Source organism: Scyliorhinus canicula, chromosome 9 (assembly GCF_902713615.1).
Source record: "Scyliorhinus canicula chromosome 9, sScyCan1.1, whole genome shotgun sequence".
NCBI classification, from domain to species: Eukaryota; Metazoa; Chordata; class Chondrichthyes; order Carcharhiniformes; family Scyliorhinidae; genus Scyliorhinus; species Scyliorhinus canicula.
Genome location: NC_052154.1, coordinates 104,789,511 through 104,816,302, shown reverse-complemented (window position 1 = coordinate 104,816,302; position 26,792 = coordinate 104,789,511). Strand labels below are relative to the sequence as shown.

The 26,792-nt window shown below is 48.9% G+C and overlaps 1 protein-coding gene across 2 annotated transcripts in view; it reads left to right on the top strand.

Moving 5' to 3' along the window:
- Positions 1-3,907, top strand: part of LOC119971588 (embryonic protein UVS.2-like) — a 126,763-nt gene extending 122,856 nt beyond the window's left edge. For both annotated transcript variants that reach the window (XM_038807360.1, XM_038807359.1), the window contains one exon: positions 2,958-3,907. In XM_038807360.1, the coding sequence (XP_038663288.1) occupies positions 2,958-3,002 (45 nt within the window). In that variant the 3' untranslated portion in view covers positions 3,003-3,907. The remainder of the gene's footprint in view (positions 1-2,957) is intronic.
- Positions 3,908-26,792: the final 22,885 nt, after the last annotated feature.

Below are 26,792 nucleotides of genomic sequence, written 5' to 3'. Positions count from 1 at the left end.
TGCAACAGATTCACTGTGTGAACCAGACTGACCCACACTGCAACAGATTCACTGTGTGAACGGGACTGACCCACACTGCAGCAGATTCACTGTGTGAACGGGACTGACACACACTGCAACAGATTCACTGTGTAAACGGGACTGACCCAGACTGTAACAGATTCACTGTGTGAACGGGACTGACCCACACTGCAACAGATTCACTGTGGGAATGGGACTGACCCACAGTGCAACCGATTCACTGTGTGAACCAGACTGACCTACACTGCAACAGATTCACTGTGTGTGTGAACGGGACAGACCCACACTGCAACAGATTCACTGTGTCTGTGAACCAGACTGACCCACACTGCAACAGATTCACTGTGTGAACCAGACTGACCCACACTGCAACAGATTCACTGTGTGAACGGGACTGACCCACACTGCAACAGATTCACTGTGTGAACGGGACTGACCCACACTGTAACAGATTCACTGTGTGAACGGGACTGACCCACACTGCAACAGATTCACTGTGGGAATGGGACTGACCCACAGTGCAACTGATTCACTGTGTGAACGGGACTGACACACACTGCAACAGATTCACTGTGTGAACGGGACAGACCCACACTGCAACAGATTCACTGTGTGAACCAGACTGACCCACACTGCAACAGGTTCACTGTGTAAACGGGACTGACCCACACTGTAACAGATTCGCTGTGTAAACGGGACTGACCCACACTGTAACAGATTCACAGCGTGTACCAGACTGACCCACATTGCAACAGATTCACTGTGTCTGTGAATGGGACTGACCCACACTGCAACAGATTCACTGTGTGTGTGAACGGGACTGACCCACACTGCAACAGATTCACTGTGTGTGTGAATGGGAACATTTCCCAATCCATACCTCCACTTCAAATATGCTTCCAACCATTACAAAGTGCCAGCACCCCAGTCCCAAGCATTGTCCGCTCAGTTCTCCCCCAGTTTATGCTCCTTGATGAAGTCTTTGGCAGCTTCTGGGGTGTCAATATAATACTTCCGGCCTCCGAACGTCACCCATAATTTCGCCGGGTAGAGCACTCCAAACTTGATCTGCCGCCAGTACAGCACCACCTTGGCCTTGTTGTAGCTGGTCCATCACTTTGCAAACTCAGCTCCAATGTCCTGATAAATTCGGACCTTATTCCCCTCCCAGTCACAGGTATGTTTCTCCCTGGCCCATCGCAGAATCTTCTCTTTCTCTTCAAATTTGTGGAGCCTCACGAACAGCGCCCGTGGGGGCTCCCCAGCTCTAGGCTACTGCCTCAGGGACCTTTGCGCTCGATCCACTTCAGGCGCCTTATCCAGCAGCCCTTCTGCCACCAGCCCCGCCAGAATCTTCAAGACGCACCTCGTGGCACTCATTCCTTCCACTCCTTAAGGCAGGCCCACTATTCGCAGGTTCTGCCTTCTCGAGGCATCCTCCTCCTCCACCTTTGCCTTCAACATTTTACAGAGGTCTCCTAGCAGTCTCATCTCCGCCTCCAAAATCACCACACGATCACGGGTCTGCGATCACTCCTTCAATCTCCCAAATCTGTGACCCCTCCACCTCCAAACACGTCTCCACCCATTCCAAAGAACTCTTCTGGGGTGCCACCGTTCCTTCAAGGCCTTTGCGCGATCCTCTTGCATTTTTTTCCTCTACTACTGGAATTCAGCTTTCATATAGGTCATCAAGTCAAGTTGAACCCTTCCAGCTTGCATCAGTCCTTCCCCCGCCTGCAGGTCTAAAGTGGCTGTTGCTGTTGCTGCAGCACAAGTCTGCTCCAACTTTTAAACCAAATACCTCACTGTTTTTTGCCGGGTCTGGTAACCAGCAGACATACCACTCCTGGGGGAAAGTACTCCTCCAACATTCATCTACGTCTTTTGAAAATGAAATGAAAATTGCTTATTGTCACGAGTAGGCTTCAATGAAGTTACTGTGAAAAGCCCCTAGTCGCCACATTCCGGCGCCTGTCCGGGGAGGCTGGTACGGGAATGGTACGGGAGGCTGGTACTGGTTCAATCCCAGTGTTGGGTAGAGAGAGCTCTTTTCTGTGGCTTTAAGCAGGAGCTGCCCTGTATGTGACCACTCACTCCATGGTCAACACCAGAAGTCCTTCTTTAGTCAATGTTATTGAGAAATATTGTATGTTTTTCCGCATTAGGAATGCCATCTTTTTAAATTGAAGCGAGTTGAATACAGAAATGAGGATGTTGCGATCATTGTGCATCTGGATTACTGACTTCAGTTTTGGTCTCATTGCAATATAATTACTCTGGACGATTACTCATACCAAAAGGAACACCAGGGATGGGGTCGTTGATTATACCAGATGTGATTGATTAATTGACAATTCAATCCAGAATAGCTAAGATTATCTCGTATAGATTATTTCCACTAGTTGTTAAGACTTTGGGCTAGATTTTCTCTCTCACCCAGACATTGCTGATCACCCGCCTGTTTTGAAATCAGTAAAAATGAAAATTGAGCGGTTTGTACTTCATTGACCAGGTGAATGGCAGATTGAAATTCCTCCTATTCCCAGGTAAACACAAGATACAGACCATTTTGTGTGCAAAGCTTTATGAGAATGGGAAAATTGCTAAATTGAATACGTGTGGAATATGAATATTGGCCTTATTAAATATATGGCAAAAATTAAATTAACAGCCATTGGTAGAGGAAACCGGGCTGCTTTTCTGTAAGCTGCTTTGTGCAAGACTAATTTCAATCCCAACACTTAAAAACTATTAGATAACTATTTGAAGAATATATATATATTTTTGGAAAAAAGCAAGAAATCCAATTCCTGAGAGCAACTGACGTTCAGTGCACTTCATGGTTTCTTCCAAAAACTTCCAACATTAACATGATTTGGTTTCAGTGACTCTTCCACAATCATTCCCAAATTTTGTTTTCTGTTGTTTTACAGATAAAGGTTCTCTTCACCAGAGCCAATGCAATGCATTTACATTGATATTGTGCATTGTGCTGATCTCTTCATGAACAATATAATTTCTGCAGAAAGAAAACGAGCTGCCTTTTGTTACTGTTAGAAATGTTTCGAATCCAGAATCCAAAGGTATTCAGCAAATATGTTGTACAATTATCAGCTAAAGTCACAAATATCTTTGGTGAAGGGATATTAAGTTTCCACTGTTTAAATAGAACCCTGTTTATTCATTAACTATTTTTGTTATATCTGGACCTTAAAAACAGTAGCTTGTGTTTTTTTTTTAAAATTAAAGAAGGATGAAAATGTTTTCCAAAAAGACACTTCAAGCCTCTTGATATGCTGTAGGAAGTCTGGATCATTCACACTTGGATCAACTGTATATTCCATTGTGTTGACGTGGCAGCCAGATTCCCCGACTGCACTGCTCCATGGGGGATTGGGACTGCCAGAGATGATTGGAAATCCTCCTGGGACTGAAAAACTGTGCTTCAGAATGATCTATACAAGATTTGTCTTGCTTCCTCCTTAGCTCTTGTTATTTTGCAATGTCAAGTTTTGATACCTTATTATATGTATTTTATTTCTATGATTCCCAAGGAATGTAATATCAGGTTTCAGTAAAGATTTCACTCAGAGGTACATTTCACTAGGAGGCTCTATTACACTATCAACAGCCATATGTGAATTTGATCTTCTACAAATACACATTTTGTGATATATTAATAAAAAGCGTTATTGGAAATGTCAGTATGCCTTGCACTTGAGTGTTTTAAAAGTACTTGCCAGATGTCACAAGAGCTAAGAATATTATGAACAGGTCAAGAACTTCATTCTTTTTTAACATTCACTTGTTGCCACTCCACTGCCTCCTACCTGTCGCCCTGCGCATTCTTTTTCTTTTTTTTTTTAAATTTAGATTACCCAATTATTTTTTCCAATTAAGGGGCAATTTAGCATGGCCAATCCACCTACTCTGCACATTTTTGTGTTGTGGGGGCGAAACCCACGCAGACACGGGGAGAATGTGCAAACTCCACACGGACAGTGACCCAGAGCCGGGATCGAACCTGGGACCTCAGCGCCGTGAGGCGGTTGTGCTAACCACTAGGCCACCGTGCTGCCCCACGCATTCTTTTTCTTCAGAAATTAATCCAATTCCCGCTTGATTGCCTCAATTTTCCCTCCCTCTACCACAATCTCAGGCAGTGCATTCCAGACTTTTGCCACTTGCATATGAAAAAGTTTTTCCTCAAGTCACTATTGCTTCTTTTGTCACTTACCTTAAATCTCTGTCCTCTTGTTCTCAATACTTCTACCAATGGGGACAGTTTCTCCCAGTCGACTCTGTTCAGATTTCTCATGATTTTAAATGTCATGGGACATGGAACCAAACTACTATTTGGTTGGTACATGCCGGGTGGGCAGTGAGTGCAGTAATTTTACCAATTCTCCAATGGTTCCACTGGTACATGTTAACTATTTTGGTGGACAGGCATCATTGTGCATAATTGGTGTCAAGCTGACAGCATACAATGAATGAAGACAGGTGTTACAGACAAGTGTGGAGAGAAAAACTGCCTCCCGATTCCCTGCCCTTACTGTTTGTAATCAGTGTGGTTTTGGAAAGGAAACGGTATGTGTTCCTAAGCCCCCAGAGTGTATGGACAATTTTATTGACAGCAGCAAGCATTTGTGGATTTAAATAAAGAGGATTATTTATTCACACATTCTCCCTGAAAGTCTAAATATTGCATCACTCTCACCCGCACACAGAAGAAATGCACAGTTAAAGAGAATAATGTACTTCTGCACTTTGTAAACCAAATTAATGTTTATATTTCACATGCTTGGTTCATTGTTGCAGACCTGGTAAAGAAATGAGGCTTTTCCATGATTGAATTGTAATTTAGCTGGGTTCAAATAGCTGCAGTCAGGTGTCAAGATTATTACAGGATTCCCTCAAAGAGATGAATGACACTTGTGGTTTTAATATCAAGATGTCAAATTTCTTTACAAATTGCCTTGGAGTTTTGGAATCAGGCTGGGAGGTTATTTTCAAATGTATAACCTCCAGGTTCTTTGAGGCAAAGATGACACAACCTTTTGGTGCAGCTGCTGTTTCTTTTGGTGTTTTCTGCAGACTGCCCAGGTCTACTGGATTTTCAAAAAATACTTATTATCGCAAGCCAGTTTTGGACACATGACCAATATCCGGTATTGTCCACCCAGAATGGCTACACTGAAAACCATCACTATACAATGAAGATTATGGATGAGTTATTCATAGTTTCTCATGATTTTTTTTTCCCCATCTCTCATTTTTAGGGTTCCAACTAGGAGTCATGGAGTCTGGACTTGTGTTTTGTGTAAATTCGCCCCAAAATGCAAGTGTGAACTCCACTTTGTCTTGAAATGGCCATTCCAAGGGAGGCCCCCAACTAGGGTGATGAAATTAGGAACTTTACCGAAGTTTCAGACAGTCTGTGCTGAAATTGCAATGGTCACTTAACTCTTTACAGTACATCAGAGTCCATTTTAAATAAAATATATTTCTAGAAACTTCTATAGAACTCAGTGTCCATATTTAAAGTTATGAATATGACATGCCTTTACTGAGCATAACATGGACATGACAGCAAATGGAAGGAGTAGAATTCCTCCATAGAACTGAACTAGATTGATTTTTATGAGGGAGAAACACGTAAAACAATGACGATCCACCAAGAGAGAGAATAACCACCCACTAAAGACTAAATGGTATATCTAGGTTTCCCCCCTCCTGCTACTGACCAGTCTAACATCAGCATTCTGAGGCTCACCATTGACCAGAAACTCAATTAGATGAGCTGGTTACAGAGTGGTTACAGTACAGAAGGAGGCCATTTGACCCATTGGGCACAATTCTCCGCAATCACGACGGGGCGGACAATAGCGGGCGTCGCAAATTTTTACGGCAACACTGGTCCGACGCCCTCCCGCTATTCTCCGAACCCCGCACAAACTCCAAGTCGCCATTCCCGCCAAACGCCTCGAACGCGCCCCCGGCACGACCAGAATCTCTAGTTTTTGGCCCCCCCGCTATTCTCCGGCCCGGATGGGCCGAAGTCCCGACGTCATCACGCACTGTTTACATGGCGTCAAACACACCTGCTTTTCAAGCTCGTCAACCAGTCGTGCTGGCTGACGAGAGCTTCAAGGAGGTCAGCGCACCGCTCAGCGCACTGCTGGAGTCTGGCCACAACGGGGAAGGCATCCCTGAGAACGGGAGGGGGGTCCAGAGCGGGGGGGAGTGGGGGAGACGGAGGGGGGCAGTGGGGGAGATGGAGGGGGGAGTGGGGGAGATGGAGGGGGGAGTGGGGGAGACTGACGGGGAGTGGGGGAGATGGAGGGGGAGTGGGGGAGATGGAGGGGGGAGTGGGGGAGATGGAGGGGGGGAGTGGGGGAGACGGAGGGGGGGAGTGGGGGAGACAGAGGGGGAAGTGGGGGAGATGGAGGGGTGGGAGTGGGGGGGGAGGTGTGTTAGGGAGAGAGTGAGCCGTCCAACCCCGTAACAAAATGTCTGCCACCATGCCATGGCGTGCCGGTCACAAGGACAAGGCCGCTGTTTGCCCTGTGGCGGCCACAGGCCACTGACGCACCGGTGAAGAGGACGTAGTTAACTGCCCATTGGATGCAGAAAGTGACCAGGGGTTAGGCTGCCCGCGTGTCAGCAGCGCGACCAGGCCACCGGGACACACAGGTATCCCGTGGCAGGCAGCAGCCGAGGTGTCGACTAACCTCCGTCTAACATGTCCCGTTTCTCTGCCCCCACCACCCTTCTGTAGGTTAGCACAATGTCTGCGAACAGAACGGCTATGTTCTGCGAAGTGGTTGGGGCCGCTGCACTGCATTTGGAGATGCAGCAGCGTCCACAGCCACAACCCGCAGTGGATGCAGGGCCAGCTGCAGCAGCAGAGGGAAGGGCCGAGGAGTTGCCAGTCGTCGAGCAGCATGGGGAGGAGGAGGAGGAAGAGAAAGAGGAGAGAGTGAGGGTGCAGCCACGGCGCCAGAGGCGATGACCAAAGCAGAGGGTGTACCGTGTCTGGATCTATTTCCTAACAATGACGGACATCACCTGCAGGAGGACACTCCGGCTGAGTAGGCGGACAGTGATACATATCTGTCACCTCGTGGCGCACCTCGCCCCACGTGGAACGGGGGAGGACACGCGATCCCAGTTGCCATCAAGGTGACGGTCGCTATTAACTTCTATGCTACCGGCTCCTTCCAGTCTCCGAGCGGGGACCTCTCCGGGACCTCCCAGTCATTGGTGCACAGGTGCATCCGGGATGTGACCGACGCCCTCTATGCCATCGCGGACCTCTACATCACCTTTCCCGAGGACCGATCAAGTCAAGACTCACGAGCTCGTGGATTTGCCAGAGTGGCCGGGATACCGATGGTGTAGGGGGCAATCGATTGTGTTCACGTCCCCATGCGCCCGCCTGCAGGGGACAGGGACGTGTTCACAAACAGGAGGGGGACATACTCCATGAATATCCAGGTGGCATGCGACCCCCACATGAGGATCATGAATGTCTGTGCAAGGTTCCCAGGGAGTGTGCATGACTCCTACATACTGGCGCAGTCGTACATCCCTGCGATGTTTGAGGGATGTCCCCCCCGGCTGAGGGGCTGGTTGCTAGGCGACAGGGGTTATCTTCTGAGGTCTTGGCTGATGACCCCTTTACGGAGGCCTCAGACCAATGCGGAAACCCGATACAACGAGGCCCATGCAGCAACCAGGGGTGTGGTGGAGCGCTGCCTTGGCCTCCTGAAGATGAGATTCAGGTGCCTGGACCGCTCCGGAGGGGCCCTGCAGTACCAGGCCGACAGGGTCGCTCGCATTGTTGTGGCCTGCTGTGCGCTGCACAACATCGCGATGCAGAGGGGAGATGACCTGCTCCAGGAGGCGGAGGGAGAAGCCAGTGGCAGTGGTGCCAGCACAGAGGAGGAGGAGGAGGCTGGTGGAGTGGTGGGCGCAGCACGCAGACACGACCCAGGTGCTGGTGATGTCCAGGAGGCGGCACGACGGACCCGGCGAGGACGGCAGGCACGCAACGCCTTGTTGGCAGCACGGTTCACGTGTCGCATGTGACGTCCCCGCTGAACACCAAACCACCACCTGCATCGCTAGTCGTGCAGAGGGTCAACACATAACTGCCACCACCACAAACCCCCCCTCTCATCAGTGTACAGTGCTCCACTTCGACATCACCCTTACCACTGGGTCCAGACGGTATGGCACAACATTGATGGCTGTGTCAGCGGGTGTGATCAGTGCCATGTGGAATGATGACAGCCCGCTCTGCGATGAGCTGTGAGCTCAGAATCGTTAGAGAGAGTCTGACCCATGGCAATAGCTGAACCATCCACCTTGGTGGCCGCTGAGTTCGTCACGGACACTCCATCACATGCCCGCGTGGGCTAGCTGTGGGAGGGGCAGGGACTGCACACCCGGCACTGAAGTTTCACTGCTCGTCAACCCCAGCAACACTCGGTCACCATCACGATTCCTGTGGCTGTGGACCAATCACACGGTATTACAAGTAAGGTGGAACAGTGCGTTTAATGTGAACAAACATTTACAGGTGCCCTAGCCCCTACAACTAAGCTGTGCCCTTCACCTGTGCCAACTTACTATGTGTCTCTCTTTGTTGCCTTACGGGCCCTACCACTACGTCTACGTGAGTCCCCAGATGATACAGCAGGAGTGGAGGAGGACTGCTGCGAATCGCCCCCTTCGACTCGTTTCTCCTTGGCCAAGCGTTTCCTGGGGCGACCCGGCCTTGATGGGCCAGGCTGCTCTGCGGGCGTCTCGGGTGACGTTGTGCCACCCTGCTCTGCCTGCTGCCCACCCGATGCACCAGGGATGGGACGGGGGGAGGCCGAGAATTCCGGGACGTCCCGTGATGGACTTAATGGCACGGGCCCCGAAACTTCCTCCTCCCTCAGGGAGCCCGGTGGCCCCCGGGCCTCACTTTGGGACAGAGGTACGAGCGGGGAGGTTCCCCGTCGCGCCACCGACAGTCCTGGAGGCCTGCGACGGTATCCACCAGGATCCGAACGTTTGCAGACACGGAGTCCAGGGAGTTAGACATTCCCGCCAGGGACTGTGCGACCTCAACCTGTGTGTGCACGACGCAATCCAGCACATGTGTCAGGCGGTTGATGCTCTCGGCGACTGACTGCTGCGACTGGGCCATGACCTGGTGAGACTGGGCCAAGGCCCGCAGGGCGCCGGCAATGTGGTTTTGGCTCTGGCACATTGCTGCCTGTGAGAGGGCAACCCTGTCCAGGGCCGAGGATGACGCGTGCACATTAACCCCAACGCCTTGCATAACCTGACCCATTGCCTCCACCGCGGAGCCATCCGTGCGGTGTCGAACTGGGTCGCTGGAATGAGCGGCACCACTCCCTGCTCTTGGACGCGGTTCGACTCCTCTAACAGCGTCTGCAGAGCCAGGAAGGCAGCCCTCATCCCGTCACTGTTTCCCTGGGTTTCTTGAGGCATCGGCTGTGAGGGTGGGTTGAGAAACTCCAGGAACTCCGAAAACGTCTGGGAGCCAGCTGCATGCGGGGCCTGGCCTGGCCTCCGCCAGTCCGGGCCCTCGTCTGCTCCGACCTCCACCTCCTGTACCTGCTCAGCTGTGATGTGCGAACCAGACTGTGACCTAGGAGCCTCATCACTAAATAGGCCAGCCGGGGTGAGTGTCTCTGGGATGATGGATCGCTGGACGGTCCCAGTGGGCAGGGTGTGAAGGGACAGAGGATGGGGGAGGTGTCCAAGTGGGCAGGGTGTGTGAAGGGACAGAGGATGGGGGAGGTGTCCAAGTGGGCAGGGTGTGTGAAGGGACAGAGGATGGGGGAGGTGTCCAAGTGGGCAGGGTGTGTGAAGGGACAGAGGATGGGGCAGGGGAAGGGGGGTGTTTGTCATGGAGGGTTGTTTCACTTGTTGCAGCTCCGCCAACCTCGCATAGCGCGACATCCCAGGTGCCAGACCCCCCAACAAGGCCCAGTGCCCTCTGCTCAAAAGTGGTGAGGGGGTGCAGGTTGGGCAAACCCCATCCAGTCTGGTGCCGCTCACGGGTGTTGTGAGCGGTCTTGGCCTGTTGGGGGAGGGGACATAGGTAGATCTATACAATACGGCAGGTATCAGCAGTCCGTTCAGATGCTGGCACAGTTTGGGGGTCAAGTTGTCATAAGACCATTGCATCTCTCCACGGAGGCCAGAGCGCTGGGTCTGTGACAACTTTGTGAAATAACTCTGCCCCAATCCCCCTCCACCCCCCGTGCCAGGGGGGGAGGTGGGTGATTAAGTTAAGGGGGGAGGGATGGTTGTGACCTGGGGGCACCCTCTTGGCACTTACCCTGGAAGCCCTGGTGAGGTCGTGCAGCTTTTTCCTGCATTGCTCTGCTGAGCGAGGGGTCTGCCCCACAGCACTAACGGCAGCAGCCACCTCACGCCAGGCCTGGCGCACCGCGCTGGCAGGTTGGCGATGCCCTCTACGCGGGCAGATGATGCCCCTCCTCTGCTCGACGGCATCGAGCAGCGTCTCCACATCGGCCTCAATAAAACGAGGGGCAGCTCTCCTGGGCTCCGACATCATGGCTGACAGATTCTGTGCTCGCCCGCGCCTTTTTACGGCGTCAGGCGGCGTCACGTGGGCGTGTTCGTGTCGTCGTCGCGTTCCGTCGTCATCACGCACGTGATTGACGCGGCTGCGTTCCTAGCCCATTTCCCGGATGTGAATACGTCGGGAAATGGACCCTTCCCGACCGTCGTCAAACGCGCCCATTTTAGCCGCCAACTTCGCGATTTTTCACGGGTGCGGAGAATCGCGCCCATTGTGTCTGTGCTGTCTGTCTGAGCAAAACATTCTCCTGTTGCCACTCCACTGCCTTCTACTTTTAACCCTGCACATTATTTTTCTTCAGAAATTAATCCAATTCCCTCTTGATTACCCATACTCCATTCCACTCTCAGGCAGTGTGTTCCAGACTTTTACCACTCACTGCATAAAAATATTTTTCCTCAAGTCACTATTGCTTCTTTTGCCACTTACCTTAAATTTCTGTACCCTTGTTCTCCACCCTTCCACCATTGGGACAGTTTCTCTCAGCTGACTCTGTTCAGACCCCTCATGATTTAAAACACCTTGATCAAATCTCCCCTCCAAGGAAAACTCTCAACTTCTCCAATCTAAGTAACTGGAATTCCTCATCCCTGGAACCATTCTCGAGAATCTTTTCTGTATCCTCTTCAATTTACTTCACACCCTTCCTAATGTGTAGCGTCCAGAGCTTCACACATTACTCCATTTGAGGCAGAATCAGTATTTTATACAAATTTCCTTGCTTTTGTACTCCATTAATAAAACTAGAATCATCAATGCTTCACTAACTGTACTCCCTGCCTGTCCTGTCACTCAATTATTTGTGCACACATACAGCTCGGATCCTCTCGTCCTACATCCCCTTTAGATTTGTACCCTACACTTCATACTGTCTCTCCATGTTCTTCCCATCAAAATGAATCACTCCACAATTCTCTGCATTACGTTTCATCTGCCATCTGTCTAGCCATTCCAACAACTTATCCCTCTTTTTTAAGTTCTGCATTATCGCCTCACAGTTTACAATAATTCAAAGTTTTGTATTTTCCACCAATTTTAATATCATGCCCTGTACACTAAAGTCTAGGTCATTAATAAATACCAGGAAGAACGCGAGTCCTAATACTGACCTCGGGTAACTCTACTACTTCTCTTCTTTCAGTCCAAAAAGCATAAATTAACCAACTCTCTCCTTCCTGTCACTCAGCCAATTTTGTCCCCAAAATCATGCTATTATCCCTTTTATTCCATCAGCTTTAAATTTGCTCACCAGTCTGTTATGTGGCACTTTATCAGATGCCTTCTGTAAATATATTTACACATTAACATTGATACGATGATAATGAAAAACTTGGAGTCAGACGTGGAAATATTGGATTTTAAAAGGAATTGAATTGTATATTTTATAAAATGACACGAGACACTAAAGATGGCCGATGAATGCAGCGTCAGCCACTGACAGGACTGGCTGCAGGGGGTCTCTATTGAATAATGATACCCTTCCTGTGCTTCCAGAAAATTCAAGGTATTTGTAAAAACATTCTAAGATTAATCCCGAACTCTGGAAGACCAAGGGACATCACGACTATGTCATCTCAAGGTCCCTGGCTATTATGGCCCAGACAGATAGATAGATAGATAGAGAAATACAGCACAGAACAGGCCCTTCGGCCCACGATGAGCAGATATCATCCTTGGATAATGCACCTGGGGATTGGAAGTCTGTTTGCTGCCCTGCCTGCCTGCGGGGGTTCATCTGCGATTCTGCCATCCTGTGATTCTTCTCTCTCTCTCTTTCCGTCTTTGTCTGCCTGTCAGTTGGCCTGTGTGTTTGCTGACAAGTAGCAGCTGAAAGTTGCACACACTGAAGGTCATAACACAGCAGTGCAGCTAGAAGAGCTGAAATCTCTCACTTGATGTACAGGACACCTGAACCAAAGAATCAACTGTTCACCAGCAGAAGCCAACTATACCAAAATCCAGTCGTCAACGGCTACAACATCTCCTAGTCTTCACTACCCAAGGACTTCTGTATAATGTTTTATTTATATTTATTGTTAATCCGTACAAATGTAGATGTGTTTTCCATTTCTCCTTACCCCAGTTAGTAATTAGTAGATTTACTCTTATTTTAACTCAAGAAATTCTGATTAAATTGGCTCCTTTTTAAACATAATTATTGGGTCTAAAGTAGGTAGCCAAGAGGAAGGGAACCTGGATAAGTTAAACCTTTGTTGCTACCAGCATAGGGTGGGTTGAATAGAGAACCAGGAGCTAGTCCTCCGTTCCTCAATTGATTTGTGACAATTAGGGGGTATTCCCGCGGGATAGTGACTAATTGAGGAGTCTGGCCCAGATCAACAATTTTTGGGGCTCTCACGGGGGGCTAGTTGTAACGACAGCAAAGTTCTCATCAACCATCGCTGTTATGTAGCCACCTCGGGTGGCCACGTTCTGATTACAAAATGGACACTTGCAGAGAATGAAGGGGAAAATGGACAATGCTGAGAAAGCAAGCAGGTGCAAGCTTTGTCCGTTGATTGAAGTTTGCAGCTCCCAGACAAGACCGATACTGCAAAGCCATTGCCATACTAATGAGCCATCTCCGGGGACAAAAGAGAAACATTTAGGTAAACGATACTAAAGCAGACACCCCGGCGCCAGAGGATACTAGGACAAAGCAGGCCAATGGCCACCTACATAACAGCGATGGTTGATGAGAACTTTGCTGTCGTTACAACTAGCCCCCCGTGAGAGCCCCAAAAATTGTTGATCCGGGCCAGACTCCTCAATTAGTCACTGTCCCGCGGGAATACCCCTAATTGTCACAAATCAATTGAGGAATGGAGGTCTAGCTCCTGGTTCTCTATTCAACCCGCCCAATAATCAGGGCAGCCATCCCTTTATTGGAGGAAATCGATACCAATGATCAGGATACGGTCCAATTAATTGGGACCAAGTTCAAGGACGGCCCAAAAGTACGCAAAGCCCCCCTTTGGCTTTAAGAAGAAGGCCCCAAGAGAGAATCGTTCTTCTTGATCTCGGCGACAAGAGACCTCCCTAGCAGCTGCACCAGAACAAGTAAGTCCAAAGTCAACGCACGCTACGAGATAGACGCTCCCAGCAACTATTCCGTACCGGCTCAACCCCAGCAGCCTCAGAACCGGACAACGGCCATTGTTCCTCTGACTGAGTGGCCGCCCGAAGCTAAGTATAGGCTTTAGTAGTAGTGATAGTTTAGTTGGTAGAGTTTGTGCATGAGTATATTTGATTGTGTGTGTAAATAAATGAGCATTGATTTCGAACTTACTAACTGGTGTATCGAGTTTTTGATCAGTATTCGGTTTTGAACCTTGTGGCGGTATCGCAAGATACCTGGTGACTCTTGAGCAAATGTAATTAGAATTAAGGAAGGCGACCATATTAACCGCCATAAACAGATTCAATTAGAGGGAGAACACAACGAGCAACATTTACCACATCAAAAAATTGAAGCAAGTGAGTTAAAAACAACTTGCCCTGAAAAACATGATGCTGGCTTTCTTTAATGAACTTATATTTGTCCAAGTTATTATTAATTTGGTCTGAATTATTGTTTCTGGACACTTTCCCACCACCTAAGCTAAACTGACTGGCTTGGAGCTACTGGGCTTATCTTCACAAACCTTTTGAACAAGGGTGTAATGTTTACAATTCTCCAATCCTCTGGCACCACCTCTGAATCTTAGAAAGTTTATGGCCAGTGCCCCTGTAATTTCCACTTACACTTCCCTCAGTATCCTTGGATGCATCTCTACAGCTCCTGGTGTCTTATCAATTTTTAGTCAGCTCATGCAATACTACCTCCTTACCATTTTAAAACCCTTCAAGTATCTGAACTACCTTCTGTTTCACTTTGACCTGGGCTTATTTTCTTCCTAGGCAAAGAGAGATGCAAAGTATTCATTTAATATCTCAGTCTCAGCCCCACCCTGCCTTCCATACCTAAATTCTCCTTTGGTGATTTGTGCTCCCAGTAATTCAGTATTCATCGCCATGTAAATATATGCATGGCAAGGAATACAAGGGGTTCCCGCTAACAGGGCTGCCATTTTGAGCAGGCAGCCTAATAGTGAAGTCCCACAGCTGGCCACATCACCCCCCCCCCCCCCCCCCCCCCCCGGCCACCCTCCGGGAGACCCCACCAGGGACCACCTGAATAGGGAGACCCACACAGACCTCCTAACTAGAGGGACCCCCACAGTGACTTCCTAGCTAGAAGGAATCCCTCTCCAAAGAACCCTCTAGAGGGACCTCCTCACAAAGACCCCCTAACTGAAAAAGAAATGAAATGAAAATGAAAATCGCTTATTGTCACAAGTAGGCTTCAAATGAAGCCTACTATGAAAAGCCCTTAGAGGCCACCCCACAGAGATCCTTAACTAAAGGGACTCATTACAGGGAACTCCGAACAGAGATATCCCCCACACAGAGACCCCCTAACAAGTGGGACTAAAGGTAGCCCCACAGAGAGCCTCTAACTGGAGGAACTCCCCACAGGGACCCCCTAACAGGAGGGACCCCTACAAAGATTCACTAGCCAGTGATCCCCTCCAGAGATCCCATAACTAGAGGAACGCTCCACAGGGACCCCCTAACCACCCTACAGAGAACCCCTATTTGGAGGGGACCTCTTAACTAGAGCCCCACCCCTTCCCCACATATCCCCCAGAAAAGAGACCCCTATCTAGTAGTTGGAGAGCAGTCCATGCAGTATCAGTGAAAAATGACGGTTGTAATACCTACCTGGAAGCACCACATGTCCATTCCTGGAAGGGGAAGAGCTGTGACTTGTGTTTAAACCCATCACATCCTTTAGCAGAAAGCCATTCATTCATTTCTAGTACTAGTGGGCTGGTATTGACAGCTGCCACAAAACAGCAACAGCCGTGCCTAAATTCACCTTCTTCATGGGTGAGTAAGTCTTAAAGTGCTGAAACCACAATGTTTACAGACATCAACAACATCAAAGAAAATTAAGTGCTGAAAATTTCCAGCTCAGCACTTCAAAATCTCTGAAGTGTGAAGAAGCGTGTTCCCACGTTTTTCCTGGCCCAGGGAACTGGAAGATCACGAGGGCCCGGAGACTCTGATGCCCGCCCCGGTCATTAGGATCCGTTTGTATCCTCCTGCTGGTGCTCGGGCAAGAATCCCGATCCCACTACTAGGAGGGACCAGAGCATCGCACGGGCGGCGATCCCGATTTTTCCCAGATGCCTGATTCATCGTTGTGATATCCTAGTTGATGGCAACACAGTTATGCATTCGATCACAGATTCGAAAGTCAAGTTGAAGGACCAGCATTTAGTAACAAACAGATTTGTAGAGGGCAAACGACCTATAAAATTGTGCCCTGCCCCTGACTGTCACCATGTTATTAAAGCCTATTACTAGAGGCCGTGGGCTGCGGACATCCCAGCCCAACATCCCTGTATCCAGTCTGTCCAACCCTGTCAGAGTTTATGCGTTTCAATTCAACCCCTCTCATTCTTTTAAATTCCAGTGAAAACAGGCCCAGTCAACACAATCCCTCCCCAGCCTCATACAGCAAATGTGAAGAAATATTCTCCACATGATTTGACTTAATGCTTCAACAACACTCAAGGTTGACACCATCCAGGACAAAGCAGTCCATTTGATTAGCACCCTTTCCACTACCTTAAACATTCACTCCCTCCACCACAATCGCACTATGACTGAAGAGTGTACAGTGGTATTTCAGTAATTTGCTATCGGTCCTTTGGTGGCACCTGCCAGACCAGTGACCTCCACTATCTAGAAGAGGACAATAGGTGCTCCACTGCTGGTACTTCTCACGGAATATACTGCTCTGGCCTCAGTGCTGATGTCTATTGATTCTCGTGTTGGATTGCTTACATGCTGGTGGCAACATACCAAAAGCAAACATAAACCAAAATTTACCCCAATCAGTTTAGATTTTGTAGGTAACAACATATAAGTGGGCACCATTTAGTCAATAAGCATATCGCCCACTCAGAAAATAGGTTCTCTAAAATTTAAAGACACAGAGACCAACAGGAAAAATGCACTTAAGAAGTATTTTAATGAGCACCAATTGGAATAAAAGGATAATATAATCAATTTATCAAAAGGTTTTGCTATTTTCTTGTGATGTTTTTGAAGATTCTCCGCTCCTTAGTGCTGGATTTAAACAATGGTTTCTAGCAGCTGATGACATTCGAGATTTTTGGCCACCTTTGGTTTGACTCTGTCCTGGCAGTGAGAATGAACATTAAATCAAACACTGCGCCTGGAGCCGTGCAATTTGAATGTTCACCAAAGCGGATGTTTTGGCATTTACAGTGAGAGACAGATGTTAAACTGCAGTCATTCAGCAAAACACGAGCAAAGGTTTTTCCTTTGAGAATGAGAGGCCAATATGTGTTTGTTGGAGAAATGGGAGCCAAATAAAGGGATTGTTTAAGAAACTAGGGCTAAGCTAAGTCTTTCTATGGAAAATCAGAGCAAAGCCGTAGGCTGTTTGGGAAAATTGAACCAACCTAAATGTGGATCTAAGTTAAGCATTTTTATGAGAAACAGTCGATAAACCAAGGGCTTGTTTGAGAAAAGAAAAAAAAACATTTGAGTTAATTGTCTCATTGGCCCAGATTTTCACTCGCAGGTGTGGAGCGCAATTGGAACATTTCCCAGTTCCAGGTCTTAGAGGCTGTGAAATTGGATCCAGGGTGGAGGGTTCTGTGGGAGTCGGGCCCATTGCACACCGTCTCTCCCCGCCCCCCTCCCCACCCAGCATGGATGCAGAAAGGATGGGAGAAATAAGGACACCATCTCAGAATAAGGGCAGGTCCTGCAGATTGAGAATAGGAGGAATTCCTCCATCAGAAGGTGATGAGCCTTCGGGATTCTCTACTCAGAGAGCTATGGAGCAGCAGCCATTGATTATGTTCAAGAATGAGATCGATAGATTTCTAGGTTTTACATTTTTAAAGGGGATAGTGCAGGAAAATGTTCTTGAGGTAGGATAGCAGCAATGATCTAGTTGAATAGCAGAGCAGGCTCGAGGGGCTGAATGGTCTCTTCCCACTACTATTTCGGCTGTTCCTGGGAACTTCATAGCCCCCCCACTGGTGCAGTCTCCCAACTGTGACAGCCCCCCAACCGTGATAACTCCCCAACCGTGACAGCCCCCAACCATGACATCCCCCCAACCGTGACAGCCCCCAACCATGACATCCCCCCAACCGTGACAGCCCCCCAACCATGACAGCCCCCCCCAACCGTGACATCCCCCCAACTGTGACAGCCCCCCAACCGTGAAAACCCCCCAACCGTGACAGACCCCCAACCGTGACATCCCCCCAACTGTGACATCCCCCCAACCGTGACAGCCCCCCAACCGTGACAGACCCCCAACCGTGACAGACCCCCCAACCGTGACAGCCCCCAACCATGACATCCCCCAACCGTGACATCCCCCCAACCGTGACAGCCCCCTAACCGTGACAGCCCCCCAACCATGACAGCCCCCCAACCGTGACAGCCCCCCAACCATGACAGCCCCCCAACCATGACAGCCCCCAACCGTGACAGCCCCCCGACCGTGACAGCCCCCCAACCATGACAGCCCCCAACCGTGACATCCCCAAAAGGGCGCGGATCCCTGGGACCTATAAAAGGCAGGTCCCACACATGGTTCAGTCTTCTCGTCCAGCCCTCCTCTCTGCTTAACCAGCACTCCTCCGTGGACCAGTACCTCGACCAGCTTTTGCCATGAAGACCTTGAACGAGAGAGAGGATAGGGTTCGGACAGCAGCCGCCAGCAAGTAAGTGTCTCACAACGATCGCTACCAGTGATAGACACTCCTGACCCCTTTTAACTTATACCAACCTGAAGTCTGCAGACCAGAGCAGAGCAAGAGGCCTTGTTCCCTGACCCGGCAGTTCCTTCGAGATAAGTATTAGTTTATTTAGCGGTAGGAATAGCTTAATCCTTTTAGTGTGTGCATGGGTAGTTATTATAATTGTATTATAATAAACTCAGTTGTTTGAACTTACTAATTGGTGTATGGTTTTATTGCTTTGAACTTCACCTTGAACTTGTGGCGGTATCTTAACGATACCTGGCGACTCCAGAGCTAAGTAAAGAAACAGAGCCAAATTGAGTGTTAAGCACACTCACCCAGAACGAGCAACATTTAGTGGCAGACTCTGACGGGACTCGATTAGAAGTGGCCCCCCCACTCCGAGAGAACCCAGAAATTTGATTTGGAAATCCAATTGGGAAAAGGGTAAACCACAAGCATTCAAGGAGTTCAAATCAATAATCATAATTCGGAAGTGTGTTTTTGCATGCGTAACTAACAGGGTTGTAAGGTTAAGCCGAGAGATTTTTGTTGCGTCAAACTGTCGGGAGTTTTATAATCGGAACATAGCGAAAGCCGTACCCGTATTTTAAAAGCATTACCTGATCATCCCTTGTTCCAAATTAAAGAGAGAAAGATGAAATGACCATGCAGGCAATAGAACGCCTCATGAACCCAGAGCAGTTCGTGGTCGCAGCGACCAGCAGTAGCAGAGTAGGCCAGTGTCCCGTATGGGAGCTGGAACTCAGGAAGTACCTCAAAGGGAAAGGATGGCCCCTTTGGAGTGAGTTTTGTGTGAATGAGGAGACAGATCCCGGGAGTATAGGACATAGTTGGTGGGAGAACCTTTCTCAAATTCACAAGAAGAGTTTAGGAAAAGCACGCAAGCCGATGGCAATTGTGTCCTGCTTGGCACAATTGCGAGGCACAGAGGAGGTCGTTCGGACGCTCCACAAAGAATTAGAGGAAAAGAATAGGATGAGCAAAGTTGATGTCAGGGACATCAAAAAGGAAAACCTAGAGTTAAGAAGGAAGCTGGCAGAGAAGGATAGAGAGGTGGATGATGCCAAGGGGGCACATCAGTCTTGTCTAGCCCATCTGAGCAGTTCCCAAACCCAGTATGAGAAAGCCTATCAGGATCTGCAGCGAGCAGTTCTGATAAGGGAAAATTCAGAGAAGCAGGTAGAGGCACTGCAAAGGCAATGCTCTGACCTAAAGGCAGCTTTAAGAGCACTCCATGCTGCCACTACTGAGCAAAGATAAAGCACAGTGGATTACGCGAAGTGTAGGAAGCAGATTGCGCAGCTGCAATCTCTGCTTTCTGTGCAGAATGGGTTCCAAGAGACATTTGGAACCCAGTTAGATGAGGAAAATGCCTCAGATTGGCAAGAATCGAGCGAAACCGCGCAGCGCTATGTTCAGGGAACATGTGCGCCAGCAGCGCAGCAGAAAAGGAAAGCGCCCCAACCCCCCACAGATCAGATAGCATCCGCACCTATGAACCCAGTCACCACCCAAAGAAAGGCAACCACAGAAGGCGCACCCAAGGTCACATACACCACCCCCTTAACCATAACACAACTAAGGGACGCGTGTGAGAAAATCACCCCGTTCCTCCCCACTGCAGACCCCCCACCAATTTTTCGCGAAAGTGAAGCAACAGGCGACCATGTACGGCCTGGATGAGCGAGGGCAAGTGAAGCTCACAGTGTTGAGTTTAGACTCATCGGTTGCAGCAGCCCTCCCCGACCCACAGAACGTTGGAGGAGGCACACTAGAGGAAATGCATACATCTATTTTAGACGCGATAGGGTACAATAGAGGAGACCCAGTCGAAGGCCTAAATAAGTATAGGCAGAAGAGGACAGAGCATCCCACAGCGTTCGCAGGAAGGCTGTGGATTCATTTCACTGCCATTTTTGGGGGTTTAGACCGAGCACATTTAACCCGCGACAATATGGTTAAATGGACCCGCACCATAATCTCCCATGCCACAGATGCAGGACAGAATGTCTGCAGTAGTTATGACCCCTCAGAAGAGGCCCATAATGAAAAATGGGTTTTGAAAAGATTGTCCCGCGCTTGGGAACAATCCACCCAAGGCAAGGTTAAAGTAAAGACCCCAGAAGAAGCTCAGGCTGCAGAAGATATACAGGCAGTAAGAGCGCACCAAAACCCCGCATGGGTAAATGAAGGAAAGAACAGCCCCCCACAGAAGTCGCAGGAATGTTACAACTGCGGACAGTTAGGGCATTTTGCTAGGGAATGCAACAGCCCACAGAGATCTCAGAGAGGCCAGCAGACAGGCACTCTGAACAGGAACAAAGCAAAGCCTATCCACAGTATAGAGACGCAGTCAGGACAGATCAATGTGGACGGAACGGACTGACGGTGTTCGGGCTCCCCCACTTGGGTCTGTGACACCCTCTGGGACCGATCCGGAAGGCCGGTGGTCACAGCAAAGATTAGAGGGAAGCCCATAGAATTACTTTGGGACACAGGAGGGTCCCGCACAACCATTAATTCCACCACCACAGCACAGGCAGACACGTGGCCCACCACATCCACAATTACACTCAGCAGATTTACAGGTCACTCACAGCAGGGACACATTACAGCCCCTGTATAAATTCAGCTAGGGAACATCTCCACCAGACACCCCGTTGTTTTAGTTAGTCTGCCCCGCACAGCAGAACACATACTGGGTATTGATTTTATGAATGCCCACAGCCTGTCGTTCGATCCAGTCAATCAGTGTGTCTGGAGAATGGCAAAATCGGACAGAGCACCCGCAACTCTCACAGTAGGAGAGTATGCAAACAGGATTAGAGCCATAGGCGACTCTTGTTTCGACCCGACCACGCTTAGCACAGACAAACAGGTTAGGGCAGTTTTGAACAGACACAGGACAGCATTTGCCAGTCACCGGCACGACTGCGGCAGAATGACTGGACAAGTTCAAGTTACTGGACCTGACCCGAGACCACAGAAACAGTACCGATTTCCCCTAGAAGCAGAGGGAGAAATTGGAAAAGTTATAGAGAGCTTATTAGAGCAGGGTGTACTTAGGACAGTAGCCTCAACTAATAATGCACCTATTTGGCATTTGAGGAAGCCCGACGGATCATGGCGTCTGACCATAGATTATCGGGAACTCAACAAAGTAACCCCAGCAGTAGCCCCTACGGTAGCAACAAGTCCCGAGACCATGCTCAAGGAGGGACTCCACTCCAAATATTTCACGGTATTGGACATTAGCAACGGCTTCTGGTCAATCCCATTGGCAAAAGCGTGCCAGTACAAATTTGCCTTCACATTTAAAGGACAGCAGTATACGTGGACATGTCTCCCACAAGGATTTCAAAATTCACCCTCCATTTTCCACCGACAGCTGGCAAATGGATTAGCAAAATTTTCCCGACCCGAATGTCTGGTACAGTGTGTGGATGACCTATTACTGCAGACAGACACCAAGGCAGAGCACATCACGCTTCTGGCCGAACTCCTGGAAATTTTACAAGAGATTGTATGTAAAGTTAACCCCAGAAAGGCCCAGATATTGGAGAATCAAGTGATGTATTTGGGTACAGTCATCACGCACGGCAAACGCGAGATCGAGTTCAAAAGAATTGAATCGATTGTCAAATTGCCCCTTCCCCAGAATGTTTCAGCCCTCCGGTCGTTTTTAGGACTGGTTGGGTATTGTCGGAACCACATCGATGGCTTCGTGACAAAGGCAGCCCCACTCTCAGACCTCCTTAAGAAAGGAGCCCCTTGGGAATGGCTTCCGCAGCATACAGAGGCTGTGGAAGAGTGAAAGAAAGCCCTTAGCGCAGCACCCACGCTACAAGTTCCAGACCAACTCTCCCCCTATGCAATAGAGGTAGCTAGCACCGATCTGACCCTCTCAGTCGTGCTCCTTCAGGAACGGCACGAGCAGCTATGACCAGTGGCTTATGCCTCACGACTTTTAGATCCCGTAGAACAAGGATTTTCAGCCTGCGAGAGGCACCTACTAGCAGTATTTTGGGCAGTTCAGTACTTCTCGTACATTACCGGACTCAATCCCATCACCATTTTGACCGAACACACCCCCACACAGTTACTTTTAGACGGTCGACTGAAGGACGGTTCAGTTAGCCAGATTAGGGCAGCTAGGTGGACACTACTGTTACAAGGACGGGACATAACAGTTAAACGGACCCGCACACACACATTTTTAGCGGACAACCTCCAATATCCAGGACAACCCCATGAATGTGAGATTGTAGCACCCCTACACAACACAGGACCCTTCATTGCAAAGACGCCCCCCAGGAAGATAGGGAATTCAAGCCAGAGCCCCCAGCACATAGACACGTGTGCCCCATTGAAGATATATGTGGACAGTTCATGCACAGTTTTAAATGGAGAACGCATCACTGGATGCAGGATTTATGTTGAGGATGCGCAGGGTCGCGCACTAGAATAAATCGCATTAAAGTTACCAGGTCACTTAGGCGCGCAGGCAGCAGAGCTCGCGGCCATTGCTTATATAGTGGACCACTCAGATTCGGTCCCCAGCCCAGCAGACAGATATTCGGACAGTTTCTATGTCTGTAACAGTTTAACAGACTTTCTACCCCTGTGGAGGACAAGAGGTTTTGTCTCCGCAGACGGGAAGCCACTTCCATCAGCCCCATTACTCCGCCATATCCTAGAGAAGGCAAAGGATAGGACGTATGGCATTATTAAGGTTAGAAGTCACCATAGGTCATCCCCCCCTGGAAATGTAAAAGCCGACGCATTGGCCAAAGCAGGTTGCAGGTGAGGTCACTTTTGGACACCCCCAGCTAGCGCCCCTTTGAGTGCAGTTCAGGTCTCACAGACAGAGATAGAAGATTTAGTACAGGCACAGAAGCAGGACGAAAATCTCCAGGAGATTTTTAAAGGAAACTTTGTGGCCCAGTACGATAGATTCAAACACGCTTTGACCACACATGAGGGTGTGATCATAAAAGATAAATTGTACGTGGTTCCTGTACAGGACAGGAATCAAATTATTGCCTTATTCCATGATAGTCATGGACACCAAGGGATTGACCCTACCACAACACATCTTAGACAACTCTGTTGGTGGCCCAAGTTAAGACAAGATGTTACCCTATATTGAGAATTGTTTAATTTGTGCGCAGAATAACCCGGAGAGGTATTCAAAGAAGGCACAACTCAGCCACACTCGCCCCGTTAATGGCCCCTGGACAAACCTCCAGATCGATTTTATAGGACCATTGCCCCCTTGCAGGAATGGCTATAAATATGTTCTGGTGGTTATAGATACCTTTACCAAATGGGTAGAGGCATTCCCTTCATGCACCAACACAGCAAAGACAGCTGCAAAGATCCTGACCCACCACATCTTTACGAGATGGGGTCTCCCCAGAAGTATAGAGTCAGATCAGGGATCTCACTTAACAGGACGGGTCATGAAGAACGTCCTGACCATATTCGGAATAAAACAGAATTTTCACATTGCGTATCACCCCCAGTCAAGCGGGATTGTAGAATGCATGAATCGGACCCTAAAATCGACCCTTAGGAAGATGGTACAGGAGAACAATTCGACTTGGGATTCAGTGCTCCCGTTCGCACTAATGTTCATCCGAAATACAGTTTCATCATCTGCAGGTTTCACCCCACACACACTCGTGACCGGACGCCCTATGAAAGGATCAGAATTCCTTCCAGGACTGGGCATGACCAGCCCAGAAGTGACGGCCCTCACACACGAGAAAGAAGTCAAAGAATTAGTTGAAACTGTAAGGTCTGCACAGTTAGCAGCCGCAGTAACATTGGGAAAACGACGGAAACAGAGCAGGACCTGTTTCAACAAGAATGTGCACCCCACAGAATTTCAGGTTGGGCAACAGGTAATGCTATCTGTTTATAACCCCAGCACGTTTTTGGCTCCTAAATTTTCCGGTCCGTACTCAATTTCGGACAAAATCAGCCCCTCAGTATACAGAATAAAATACCCAAACGGTAAGACTGCGTGGTTTCATATTAACCAGCTAAAAGCTTATGGTACACAGTCAAACCACACGCACCATGTCCTGCTAGATGCAGCAGAACACCTCGCTCCACCCACAAGAGACACATTTCCACCCTCCCCCTCACAGACCAGTTCCTCATCAGACTCAACCTTGACTCCGCCCACTGACTTCAGACCACGTTCCGGAACGCCTACAAGCTGCCACAGCAGAGACAGTGACAGTGATTGTGAGACTGCGGACAGCCACAGCACTCCACCCTACAGCCCCCACTTCACCGACTACGACCCCGACTCCAGTGACCCCATGGAGATCACCTACATTAAAAATCCAGACCCACACCCAAACCCACCACCCAACATTGACGACCCCGACAGCGCTCCTTCAATTTTAGACCCCACGATTTGGCACAGGGACAATTCTTGGCGACTTGTCCGCAATGACGAGAGTGACCCCCGGTCACACAATGCAAAGATTGCTTGCCTGATCCATACAAGGGTATGGGATCCGGGAGAAGAGGATGACTTGATGTCTGACTCTCGACACGGCAACCCCTTTGTGACCCTCTTCGCAGAGAATGATGAGAAGTGAGGTGTCCAGATGATGTAAAAAGAGGAACCGCTTGAGAGAAGCGCTGTCCTTTCTGATGGAACCTGCACGGATGTTTGTTTGTATGTATGTATGTTAAATGTTTGATTTGGAGATTGGCCACTTACTTTTCAGCTGAAAAGCTTGTGACCACCTCACATGCACGTTAGTTTGTCCGCCGATACTTCTGAGAACTTCACTCAATTGAAATGTCCTCTGCAGAATCGACAATGTTGACGACTTGTCTTCTGTTTATAGATGTTGGAGCATCTTGGCTCCTCCCTTTTTTAGGTGCCCCTCTATTCTGGGAATAGAGGCTGCAATTCCACTATGACTACATTCTTGCCCGTTCATTTCAGGTTGCTCAGGCAGTGGAGAAACGGCATTGAGGATCCGCCCTGTCTGAGGGCCCCCCTTTGGTCAGCTAAGCTCGGGTACAGCACAGCATGCCCTACCCGGGGATCCCATACAACTCTTACCCATCGCGGCCCATACACAACTCATTCGACCTTTTCGTTTCTAAACCTTGGTTTCATTTTTGTTTAAGGTAGCCCTTCGGCCGCCACTCCATATGCTATTTACATCCAATAATATAAAAGACAGGTCCCACACATAGTTCAGTCTTCTCGTCCAGCCCTCCTCTCTCCTTAACCAGCACTCCTCCGTGGACCAGCACCTCGACCAGCTTTTGCCAAGAAGACCTTGAACGAGAGAGAGGATAGGGTTCGGACAGCAGCGGCCAGCAAGTAAGTGTCTCACAACGATCGCTACCAGAGATAGACACTCCTAACCCCTTTTAACTTATACCAACCTGAAGTCTGCAGACCAGAGCAGAGCAAGAGGCTTTTTTCCCTGACTGGCAGTTCCTTCGAGATAAGTATTAGTTTATTTAGCGGTAGGAATAGCTTAATCCTTTTAGCGTGTGCATGGGTAGTTATTATAATTGTATTATAATAAACTCAGTTGTTTGAACTTACTAATTGGTGTATGGTTTTATTTCTTTGAACTTCACCTTGAAACTTGTGGCGGTATCTTAATGATACCTGGCGACTCCAGAGCCAAGTAAAGAAACAGAGCCAAATTGAGTGTTAAGCACACTCACCAAGAACGACCAACAGACAGTAAGTGATTATTATTATTATTATTACCCTCAACAATCAACTGTACCCTCAACAATCCCCTGTACCCTAACAATCCAACGTACCCTCAAAACCCCCCATAAACTGAACAGTCCCCCATGCCATCAACAATCCCTTCTACACTCATGTATCCCCTGTACCTTCAACAATCCCCTGTATATTGAACAATCGCTTGTACCCTTAACAATCCCCTGTAACCTCAACAATCCCGTCCCCTGAAAAATCCCTTATAGCCTCAAAGATCCCTATACACTCAATCATCTGTACGCTCAACAATCCCCTGCACCCTTAACAATCCCCTATGACATCAACAATCCTGTGCCCTCAACAATCCCCTATACCCTTAACAATCCCCCGTAACCTCAGCAATCCCCTGTACCTTCAACAATCTCCTGTAACCTCAACAATCCCCTGTACACTCAACAATCCCCTGTAACCTCAACAATCCCATACCCTCAACAATCCCCTGTAACCTGGACAATCCCCTGTAACCTGGACAATCCCCTGTGCCCTCAAC